We start from the raw sequence: 12662 nt of genomic DNA on the forward strand, positions 1-12662 counted from the left end.
TTTAGGTCAAATTTAGTTAACAATTGTTTAATAAAAATTTTGATAAAAAAATAAAAATAAAAAATAAAAAATATAAATTCTTAAATATTAAAAAATAATTAATATAATATAAAAAAATATAGAAAGTAGAGCGAATAGTAATTACCTAAGTTTTAATCGCACACTAGGAGTACACTTCGGGGTTGTATTCAGTAACAATATATAAAATTATAAAAGTACACAAAAATTCACCATCTCAGTCAGCAAAATCTATTTATATTGTTCAAAAACTTCTTTTTTACTTGGATTAAATATTATCTATTTCATAGAATAGATTGTTTTGTCGGAGTCTCGGGTGTTGTTTCGGAGAATAGGGTGAAAACGGGCTAGCCCAACTGAACCGGATCTGTCCTGTGATTTTGAGATTCATCTAATATATAAGTTAATATTTGTACCTCTTTATTCTATTAAATTAATATATCTAACTATTATTCCTATGTATTTAAGTGTTAGTTTAAGAATTAAATTAATAATTTAAAATTATAATTTAATTTTTAAATTTATTATGAAATATTAAATTTGTTCAAGATTAATTTTATTAATTTGACTAAAAAAATTAATTTTAGATAAATTTAATACTTTATAATAAATTTAAGATAAAATAATAATTTTAAATACTAATTTAATCTTTTAACTAACACAGAAAAAAATAATTTTTTTTTTATTAAAACTCAAATGAATACAAATGTAATAACAAAAATATATAAATTAACTTACATATTAGATCAAATTTCAAGAGGTAAATAGTATTTTAATCTTTTTTATAGTTTTGGAGTAAGGGTGTAGTTCATACTTTTTACTAGGAATAAGGTCTGACTATTGATTTTATTGTTTGGATTTAATTTAGTTCTTTTTTAAATTTATGGATATTTTAGCTTAAATCTTTACATATTTAATTTAAATTAGCTATATTTTTATTTATAAAAATGAGAGAGTGAGTTACACACTCTCTAGAAAGACAGTGGATACAATAAAATAAAAAATATTAATCTTTTATATGAAATTAAATTATTTTAATTAAAATATATATATTAATATTTAAATAAAATACAATAAAAAATAAATATTTAAATAAAACACAATAGAAAATAAATCTTACTACTTCTTAATATTTTTACTGTTTATTTCTTATTAATAACAGTGAAAGAGATAGTTACGGTGGTGATAGTGCTGAAGACATATGAAGTAAGAGTGGTTTGAGCTAGATTAACGCTGGTAATAACTATTTATTGCTTAATTATATTAATTGTACTAAAGTTATAAAATAATTTTATTATTATAAATTTTTTTTTATTTTTTTATTTTTAAGAGATCGTTAGTCATTTTCTTTTTTTTTGTAAGATGGAATTAATTTGAGTCGACTATATAAAAATTTCAATTAAAAAATTATAAATTTAAAAAATAACTAAATTAAACCCGAAAAAGTTAGTAGAAAAACTAACTTTTATTCCATCTTACTATTCTCAGGCTCTATGTGTAGGTAGTATCTTTCGTTTTCAAATTTATTTAAAAAGATATTATAATTTATGAAAGAAAAAGGTCAATAACTTTATGTCTTACAAGTTAATTGATTAATATAATATATTATTGACAGATTAATTACTATATATCTTTACATAGAAAAAGGTTAGTCCTTTTGAGTTTCTGGAGCTTATAGCTATTTTTATTGTCACACATTAAGTTTCTAATAATAAAAACATGTATTGAAATATGAACTTAAATTGAAGCCTTACTTCCCCTCCTCTTGCTGAGCAGGAAATATTAATAGGTTGCACTCATGAATATTTCCAAGTTTTAGAAGCCATTTGACACAAATGGGATTACCCACAAAAGGTAAGAGAGTGGGTAAAAAGGATTCCTATTTAAAATTTCAATCTTAGTCACATTTATCAAACACAATGAGAATAATTTTCTCTGAGACTCTGAAGTTAGTTAGGAATTAAAATATCATTTAGATGAGACTGTAAGGATTTTTTTTTAATTTAATTGAAATCTCAAACTCAAATATTAAATATGTAATTATATTAGAATTCCTGAAATAGTATTCTTCCATTTAAAATGGTAATTGCCCGATACAATTTATATTAACTTTAGATACATGTACATTAAAAATATATTATTTAAAATTCAAGTAATAACAAAAATAGAAAAAATAAAAGTAATTTAATAGTTTATGAAATTTAAATACGCAATTGATTATGAATATTTTATATTTTTATAATGAGATATGAGTGATATAAATTTAATAATTTTAAATTATTAAATATGCGTTAATTATTCAAAATACTCTTATATATTCATTTTATTAATTACATTATCTAAAATTAAATGTCAATGGCACATTTCATATCCATAAATTATAAAAGAGTTAGTTTAATAATTCATCATATGATATGAAGCTTCATTTAAAAAAAATTATAAGCAAAAATTTCTGGAATATTAAAATAAATTCTTATAAAATCATAATTTCTTTTATTTTACTAAAAACCAAACATCTTCTAACATGTCTAATTTTTCTAAAACGCAAGCTTTAAAAATATAAAAATTGACTAAATTAAATTCTTCTTACATTATAAACTTTTTAAACACTAATACATTAGGCTATATTTGACATGATATAATGAAGCATGTAATGGAATCAGTATTAAATATTGTATTTTATTATTTTATTTGATTATTAATTTTTTTTTGATGTAATGTAATAATAAATATTAATATAATCTATTATCCTTAATTTGATGTTATGCTCAATATACATAAAATTTATGTAATCATGATTAATTATAATATATATATTTTACCAATATAATTTTAATACCTCCAATCACTACTCACCATCATCATTTGGCGAACGGTGACTGAATTCTAGCAATCAACAATCGAATTCCGATAATTGACGATCAAATTCCGGTGATCGGTGACTGGATTCTGAAAACTAGTAATACTTTTAGAAAATAATAATTTTAATATTATTTTTAAATAATTTATTTTAATATCTTATATATATACTAATTATTTTAAATAAATTAAATATTAAAATTATAATTATAATTACTTCACATTACATATATTAATAACATTATATTCCATTACTTTCTATTACACATTATGATAAACTTAGTATTATCACTTACAAAAATTACAAATAAAAGAATAATAAAAACAATAGTCCAAAATCAGTCTGAGGGTATGTATATGTATCTTAGATTGAGCAATTAAGAGCAAATAAGAAGAAGAAGAAGAAGAAGAAGAAGAAGTATTAAACCTTTCCTAAGCTATCTCTCTTCAAAATGAACGCTTGAGATTCTTGAAATCAACAGACTCAATGCACTCCAATTCACTTCTGTAAGGATTCATTAGCTTCAAAAGCTCAGTTGCTTTCTCTTTTGTCTCATTACCACAGCCAACTTGTAACAGTAATACCAGCTTTTGGAAAGCACCAACCTGAAGTGCTTCGACCAAAACTTTCTCTTTCCTTCCATATTTATTAAGCTTCCAAATGGCTGAAACTGAATACTGCGTTGCCAGTTCTGAAACTCGCAAGATTTTCTTCACCAAGACTGGCCATGTTAGGGCATTGCTATAAGCCTCTTCTCTCCCTTCTTCACAGTCGCAAAGTTTATCAAGAACACCTAAAGCTCCCTCGCATATGCTCCTCTCTGAGCCGATGATGATTCCTATGATTAAAGGAACCAAACCCATTTTCGCAAATGTGGATTTGATGTTTCCACCAGAAGAATGGGAAGAAAGAAGATGGAAAATTACTACAAGGGAAGCTTTGGTTATCTTAGGACATACCGGGTCTTTTATGAACTTAAATAGCAGTTCATGCACTTCTTCAAATGATGCTAGTGCTTCTGCATGCTGTTCATCAGAAGAAAGAAGCTCTTTCAGTGCGATGATTGAATTCTGTTTGGATGACAGATCTCCATGTTCCAAGAACCGTACCATGGTACATAATGAATCTGGTGAGCTCAGATATATTTGGGATTCTGAATCTGACATAGGAAGCATCATCGGAGCAATTGCTGATAATATTTCCTCAAGAACACTATCATTTCTTCTGGAAGAATCCCTGGAGAAGGCACTAAATGCTGCAGCCAACACTCCACTTGCTCCATTTGCTACAATGCAACGTCTATTACGCTCACTTTCACTGCTCCATCTCTTAATTTTCTGCACCAATTCTACGCATCCGTACTGATCCAAACGCTTAGTTGAAGCATCCAGACAGGAAAGAGTCTCAGACACCTGAATTGGGGAGACAGGAACTCTTGGTGTTGGAATACGTTCGACGCCATATCTCCTGTGCTCCACACACCACTCTTGGATCATTGCCCTGAGAGTATGATTGGGTATCTGATCAAAACTCCTGAGCACTAGACCTGTAACAGGACATGTGAAATTTCCAGCTTCAAGCCATGCCTCTATGCTTTCTCGATCATAAGTTATCCCAGATGACAAAGTGACTGGATCTTTCATAAGATCTAGAGATATTGGGCAAAGATAATGATTGGGAATTACAAGCTCCATATTCGAGCTGGCTTGCGGCTTCTTGCCAGCAGCACTTCTGTTCCTCCGCCAACCAAAAACCATTTCAGCAACGAACTCAGGAAGAATTTATGAGTCTGTATCGATCAACTGTAATATGTATGTGTTTGTTGGTATCTACCAATATATTTTATATATATATATATATATATATAGAGAGAGAGAGAGAGAGAGAGAGAGAGAGAAGGGGGGTGCTCAATAGTTCTCACACGGCATTCAACGTTAAAGACCAATTAAGTTGAGTACAGAATGTCGCAGAAAGAATTCAAGAGAAACGTTCAAATTGAATAGTGAAGAAGAGAATGTGTTGAGTGGGTTTTTTGAATATTGAACGTTGAATCTTTGAAGAGGTTTAATGTTTACTTTTTGACATGATTTTGTTGGGTTTTCATTTAATTTTCTTCTTTTGGCGCGTTGACTCCCATTTCTCCTGCTATGCTCCGTCCCTCCCTTCAATATTAAAATATTATTGTGACATGTGAATTCTAAGAAAATTTCTTACCATATGGCTTTTAGAAACGCCGGATCAACGGCTTTCTAATACACCTCCTTCCATTCCACACTAATCCTCACCTTCTAGTATTTTATTTAAATTAAACAATATTTACTACAATTAATTATAAAAAAATTAGTTAAAATAAAACTAAATTACTATTCTATATGTATATAATATTAAAATATATTATATTTATTCCAATAAAAAGAAGAAATAAAAAAATTAATATTATAATAAATATATCAAAACGACGAATAATTAAAATTTATTTAATTTAAAAATAAGATCAATTAATATGAAATGGAGGAACTGCTATATTTTCATTAGTGTTCAATGTTTTTGAAATTAGACTATTATTATTGTGAAGGGAGACTATAATTTAATAGAAGTATTGACTTAAATTATTATTTTCTGCAATTGATATAATATTTTTTAATATAACTAATTAATATTAAAATTGAATATAAACTTTCAGAAAAGAGATGGTATAAATTTGAAAGAAGAATATTTCCTTGATAAAAGAGACATAATTTCAAATTAATTTAACAAATATTTTATTTTTAAGAAATCAATACTCATGCTAGAAAGTTATTTGGTACCGATAAATCCAAAGATATGGTAATAACATTAAAATTAAATTATTATAATAAATTACTTTGTATAAATATTTTTTTTTTATTTTAAGTCTTTGATATATATATATATATATTTTGACAAAAGATGGAATCCTTCATTGATAGGAAAAGGTTACAACTTGAACAAACTTCTGAGGTATTCACGTTGGCTAACAATATTCTCAGCAAATTGATCACAAAAGAGGGCACATTTAGCTATTGCATCAGCTGCCAAATAACAAGAACGAGGGACACACAAATTTGAACTAATACCAATAATGCCTTCAAAAATGACTCCAGAGAAGCCCTTTTCTTTAGCCAACCAAACTGCACTTTAGATGCCGCAACATTCTCACAATAGGGAATTTGCCCTGCCTTTGTATGGAGAACTGAACCCTTACTATCCCTAGCTAATATACTTCAAGATCCACGCTTCCTAGATCTATCAAAGATTAAACTTTAACGAGAGGAAAAAGAATTGGCAAACACCGGTAAACTAGTCCCTGTTCGCTGATCATAAGAGGCACATATGAGGAATCCGTGTTGATAACATTGAGCTTGTTAAATGATGATCTAAGGAAATCAAAGTTGTTGCTAAAAAAGCCATAAGTTTTTGACTTTAAAGGAGGTGTCTATTCAGTCTGACCAGGGTACTTCTTTCAGAGGTATAGTTGATAAGGCATTAGAAGTAGAGAGATTGCATAAGGAAGAACCAGAGATTACTCAGAGGAGCAGAAAGCACAATCAGAGTTCTTTCAAAGGTTCAAAGGAGAGATATGCTAAGAGAGGTGGTAGTATTCATTATAATAGAGGTTTCAAGAGTGGATCAAGTCAATACTACAGGCTAGTAAAGGATCACGCTAAAGGACATCAATGGGCAGTTGTGTAGGTGCTCAAGGACATCAATATAGATCACGCTAAAGGTTTTAATATTTCCTTAATATTCTATGTGTGGTATGCATATGAGGGGAACTGTAAAGCAACGACAACCATATGTTCTGAGTATGGTTAGATAAGTCATTTTGAGAGAGTATGCCCCATATTAGTGCATACCAGTGGTTTCAAGCAAGGATCTGTTATGCATGTGATGCATAACGATGGTAGGATCTAGTCTCATAGTAGACTAACTATAGGAGGTGTTAGCATCATCCAATCAGCTCATACAAAATTCACAGACTAGCAAACTATAGGATCAAGCAAGAGTAACTATGACTCAATAGGAGGCTCTAGCTTCTTGAAAGGTTGTGACTAGTGTGTTACCCATTTTGGCAAAGATATGCATATTTTTAATGATCCAAGCACTCCACATTCATTCAAATCATATGCATATGCCATTTATGTAGATAAACATAGCGATTCTTTAGATAAGGCTTTAGTAGTGAGTATACCAGCTAGCAGTTTTAGTCGTTTGTGAGAAAGTGCTTAAAAATTATGGCTAGGCTAGGAGATCACAAATTGGTAGTGGATCTGGTTCCTTTGCCTCTACAAGATTTTGATATTTATTTTATCATTTTACCATAATATATTATTAAAAGAAGGTGGTGAATTTTGAATTACCTAGGAAGACTAAGCTTGTTTTTCTAAAGGAGTGATAACTCTTACCTTTATATTTGATGTCAGCTAATTCTAGTAGGAGACTACTCAAAGAAAGGTGTTAGGATTATATAGCATATATGGTTAATATTGTATTGAAAAGATAAAGATTGGAGGATATCCTAATTGTGTGTGAGTTTTCCGAGGTGTTTCCTAGGGAGCTTCCTAGTTTACCTCTGGATAGGAAGATATAATTTTCTATTTAATTGCATTCAGCTACTGCACCAGATGGCACCAGCAGAGCATAGTTGCTTGACATAGGCTTCATAAGACTAAGTGTGTCCCCATGGAGAGCCTCATCATTGTTTGTGAAAAAGAAGGATGGTTCCATGAGATTATATATGGACTACAAATAACTCAATCAGGTGACTATGCGTAACAAGTGTCATTTGTGTCGCATTGAGGATCTTTTTTACCAGCTTCAGGGGCTAAGGTAATTCCAAGATAGACTTACAATCAGGGTATTATCAGTTGAAGATTAAGGATATAGATGTACCTAATTTCAGGACTTGTTATGGACATTATGAATTCTTTAAGATGCCTTTTCGTAACCTAACAACCTTTATGGACCCGAAGAACAAGGTGTTCCAACCATAGTTGGACAAATTTGTGATTGTCTTCATTAATAACATTTTGGTGTATGAGCAACATTTAAGAATTATATTAAGAGACTTTAAGGGCTGGCAGTTGTATGCCAAGCTTAGTAAGTGTTAGTTTTGGCTTGATAAAGTTATCTTCTTAGGATATATTATTTGCAAAAGGGGTTCTAGTTGATTCCAAGAAGGTTGAAGCAATGGTTATTTGGTAATTGCTTACTAATCCTACTAAGGTTTAGGAGTTTCTTGGGCTTAGCAGAGTAATATTATCGTTTTGTATAAGATTTCTCCATATTGCAATACCTTTGACTAAGTTGCTTAGAAAGAATATGAACTTTTTTAAGATAGATGAATGCTATGAGAGTTTGAGAAACTTAAGGCATATGTAACTTTAGCTCCAATTCTTACTCTTCCTTCAAGTAGTGGTGGTTGTGTTGTGTATAATGATTCTTCAAGAAAAGGTCTAGGTTATGTTTAATGCAACACGCGAAGGTGATAACTTATGCTTCCGAATAATTTAGGCCTCATGAGTTGAATTACCCTACACATGAATTACAGTTAATAACATGAAGAGACTTGCTAGATATTCACAGATCATAAGAGCCTGAAAATATCTTCTTACTCAAAAAGATTTGAATCCAAGATAAACTTGGTGTATTGAATTGCTTTAAGGTTATGGCTGTACCATTGAATATTATTTGGGCAAGGTGAATGTAGTGGCGAATGCCCTCAATCAAAAAATATAATACTTTTGCTCATATGAAGGCAGTAAGGCTTCTTTTGCTTACGGGACTTTGATCTTTGATAGTAGATTTGACAGTTGATAGCTTAATGCATTATTGTCTAACTATTCTCTCAGAGATTATTGCACTTTGATGTTTAGGGATTGACTTCGTGTTCCTGATATAGAATGTGAAGAGAGAGATTATGAAAGAAGCACATTGGTCTGTTTATTCTATGCATTCATGTAACATTAAGATGTATGGGACTCTTAAAGAGAATTATTAGTGGCAAGGCATAAAGAGAATCATAATAGATTTTATGGCCATTATATGTTAGTAGGTGAAGGCAGAGTATCAATATTTTGGTACTTTACAGTCGCTTCCTATTCCTGAACAAAAGTGGGAGCATATTACTATAGATTTTCTATCTAGGTTGACTCAGACCCAAGTTGTAATACTTTAAATTTTTACTTTTAATTTAATTGTTATTTTTATGTATATTTTAGTAAATCGATAGTTTCAATTTTAGATTCACATATTGATAAAAAATATTCGTTAAGTATTCTTAATTTTTATTTAATATAGACATGTTATTTCATTTTAAATGGATCAAGTTCATGATTATTTTATGTATTATTTATTTTTATTTTATTTTAATCCACCCTAACTAATAAATATCTATTTATATTTGTTTTAGTGCAATTAATTAGTAAAGATATTTTGTTCGGAGTCGTGTAGTATATTAAGAATCTATTTCTTATTTGATGTTTAAATTTTCCCTAAAACAATAATAAATAAATAAATAATTATGTAAGGAGATATTTCAAGAGTTACAGTAGCCTTTTCCATTTATCTTAAGGGCGCAACAATAAATTTTGATGTTGCAAAATGTTCACTTTAGTCCCTGGGCATCTCTTTCACTCCCTAACAGATTTCCCTCTAGCCGCGCCACCGTTAGCTACCATTTCTCACCTTTAGGCTACCATTAGTGGCCATTCTTCACATGTTTCGCCCCTCATTTACACTAGTTAGCTTTAAGGCTAGTCAGTTTGCTCGATTTGAAGAGAGAAAAGTCTCATTTTGACTGTTAGTTGAGGAATGATGACTTCCAGACTTCTTCTGCCCAATCCGACAGCACTTATGTGTTCCTCACCCTCAAAAACCCTTATATTAAGAAAACTAGTTCTGAACATTGTTGTTTAATCATGAAGTTCCCTCATTGACGTCGAACATTAAGCCACCAATTCATCGCCTTTCGGTCACTTTTTAGGTGAGAAAATTGTCTATTTAGCCGTCACTTTTTCGTAGCCGTCAAAAATTTTCCAGCCACCATAAGCTGATGACCTTGGGACATGTACCGACAAGTGAAATTTCAGTTTGTGCTCTCAGCATTTCTATGATTGTTTTGTGTTATTTGTCGGCTCAGTGTAGTAAATTTTGAAGCGAACTCATCATTTTTATTATTTATTTATTTTTGATATTTAGTTAGAATTTAGAAAAATATTATTTATTAGAAATAAATTAAAAATTAGAATTTAATTGAGGTCAATTAAGGATTAATTAGGAAATACATATTAATTGTAAAATTTATTGAAGTTAGAGCATTTAATTAGGTGATTTATTAATTTTAGCAGTAATACAATGTAGTTCTTATTTTCGGGATACGAAATCATCAAAATGATTGTAATGATTCAAGATTAAGGATTCAGGTATTATTTGTTGATTATATGATTATGTTTGATGGCCTTGAGTCTTAATTATAGAAGAAATTCTGCTCGTATTGGTTAGTAGGGCTGTAAATGAACCAAACGTCTTGCAAGCTATTCGGAGCTCGGATCGATAAAAAGCTTGTTCGATCGTTTGTTAATTGAAAAGAGCTGAGCTCAAGCTTGACAAAGATGGCAGAAGATCTCTTCAGTTAGAGCATACCCACGATGTATTCCAGAAATCCGAATTTATGGAAAGAGGCTTAAAATGACATTATTTGCCATGTGGCTTTTTAATTTGTTCTTGGGAATGTTTATTTACTAAAAATCCCTCACTACTTAAGGTTATTTTAGGAATGAATGATTCCTTCTTTAGACACATCATCTAATATTTCTTAGGGGGCAAGTTTTTCTATAAAAAGAAAGAGATGAGAAGATAGGAAGAGTTTTTTCGGTTTTAGAGAGAAGGAGGCAACAAAACCAGTTTTCTTCTTCCTCTCATCCATTGTTTTAGCTTTCTTCTTTGCTTTATTTTCTCTATAACAATTATGTGTGGCTGAACTCTTTCTTTCCAACTCAAGGTTAATTTAAGGTTTGAATTTATATGGGTTGTGAGATTTAATTGTTCTTCATTATTTTCTCAAATATATTAATATTCATATATCTTCTATGTCTATTAGGAATTCTATTTTTGTTGATTGTGTAAAAAGGCGTATTACTCAATTATCAAGATAGTCTATGCCAAATTAGAATATTAAATTCGTAATTGTTTAATTATTCTAATGATTAGTGGTAGAATAACATACCCATGTTATGTGGATACATGATCTAGTCTAAATAAATTCATCTTATGTATTTGTTGGCTAGAATTGGGTTTCTCTAGATTGCATTGCTATTAGCAAATTAAATCTTAGAAGCTTTTCTAGGGTTATTTATTCAATAAGAGAATTACTCAAGTGGCTTCCATTGATTAACGAAAAATTAAGGAGAAATTAGGTTGTTAGAGCTTCTCAACAACTGTAACCAATTTATTAATGGATTTAGAAATTATATTTGCATCAATGATCAATTCAATGAATTAAAACTGAGATTATACCTTGGGTTGGAATTTTCTCATATTGATTTATCTTCTCAAATATTATTATCGCTTCTAATTGATTTTTAGTTTAATTTGTTTTGATTCCAAATTTAAAATCCCCCCTAATTTTGTTTGAATTTTGTTAAAGAAATAAATCTTACCAATCTCTGTGGATTCGACCCTACGTGTCACTATTTACAAGTTATTTTTACTTGAAGAGTAGGAATATATTTTTGTTGGATTCGACACCCATCAAATTTTGGCACCGTCGTCGAGGGATTGGTGTCACTTAATTAGATTTATTTATTTTATGCCTCGTTCTTCTCATACAGAAAAATTTAAATTTGATCCTAAGATTGAGAAAACTGCAAAAAGAATAAGAAAGGAGACTAAAGAACGTCGTAAGAATTCAAAATCTTCTTCATCTTCTACACCTCCAGAATTGGAAACAGATTTTAACTTGGTTGATTCTTCAAGTGATTCTGAATTAGAAGAAACCATGGAAAATCAAGAAAGAACTCTAAAGGAATTGGCGGCACCAAATGTAGGCCAACAACCGCTTTGCATTCAATATCCCGATTTGGAGGTAACCTTTGAGCTAAAATCAGGTTTGATACATTTATTACCTACTTTTCGCGGTCTTGAGAATGAAGATCCTTATAAACACTTAAAAGAATTTCATGTGGTGTGTTCGAGTATGAGACCACAAGGGGTATCCGAAGAACAAATCAAAATGCGTGCATTTCCATTTTCATTAGCTGATAGAGCTAAGGATTGGCTATTCTATTTGCCATATGGTTCTATCACCACATGGACGGATATGGCAAGAGCATTCCTTGACAAGTTCTTTCCCGCCTCAAGAGTCGCAAGTATAAGGAGGGAAATATGTGGAATCAAGCAAAAAGATGTGGAGACTCTCCATGAATATTAGGAACGATTAAAAAATTATGCACGAGTTGCCCTCAATATGAAATTACCGAACAACTTCTCATCCAATACTTTTATGAGGGATTGTTACCTATGGAGAGAAAAATGATGGATGCCGCTAGTGGAGGCGCTATAGTGAATAAAACTCCTCAAGCCGCTAGGGACTTGATCTTCATCATGGCTGCCAACTCTCAATAATTTGGCTTCGATCAAGGCTCAACATCAAGAAGAGTGAATGAGATAAGTAGCAATTCTATCGAAACTCAATTGTCTAAACTAACCTCTCTTGTTCAACAATTGGCTTTAGGAAATGCACCAAAAGCGAGAGTTTGTGGAATTT

General features: G+C 30.4%; 1 protein-coding gene across 1 annotated transcript; it reads right to left on the minus strand.

Annotated features, from left to right (window-relative positions):
• Window positions 1-3105: 3105 nt before the first annotated feature.
• LOC8287906 (U-box domain-containing protein 21) lies at window positions 3106-4710 on the minus strand. The gene has a single exon (XM_002533730.3). The coding sequence runs from the start codon at window positions 4633-4635 to the stop codon at window positions 3325-3327; it is 1311 nt and encodes a 436-aa protein (XP_002533776.1). The 5' UTR covers window positions 4636-4710; the 3' UTR covers window positions 3106-3324.
• Between the last annotated feature and the right edge of the window lie 7952 nt (window positions 4711-12662).

Source organism: Ricinus communis, chromosome 3 (assembly GCF_019578655.1).
Source record: "Ricinus communis isolate WT05 ecotype wild-type chromosome 3, ASM1957865v1, whole genome shotgun sequence".
Taxonomy (NCBI): domain Eukaryota; kingdom Viridiplantae; phylum Streptophyta; class Magnoliopsida; order Malpighiales; family Euphorbiaceae; genus Ricinus; species Ricinus communis.

What these genes read in the sequence shown, in the direction of transcription:
- LOC8287906 (XM_002533730.3), bottom strand. Translation starts at nt 4,635, where the DNA reads ATGGTTTTTGGTTGGCGGAGGAACAGAAGTGCTGCTGGCAAGAAGCCG.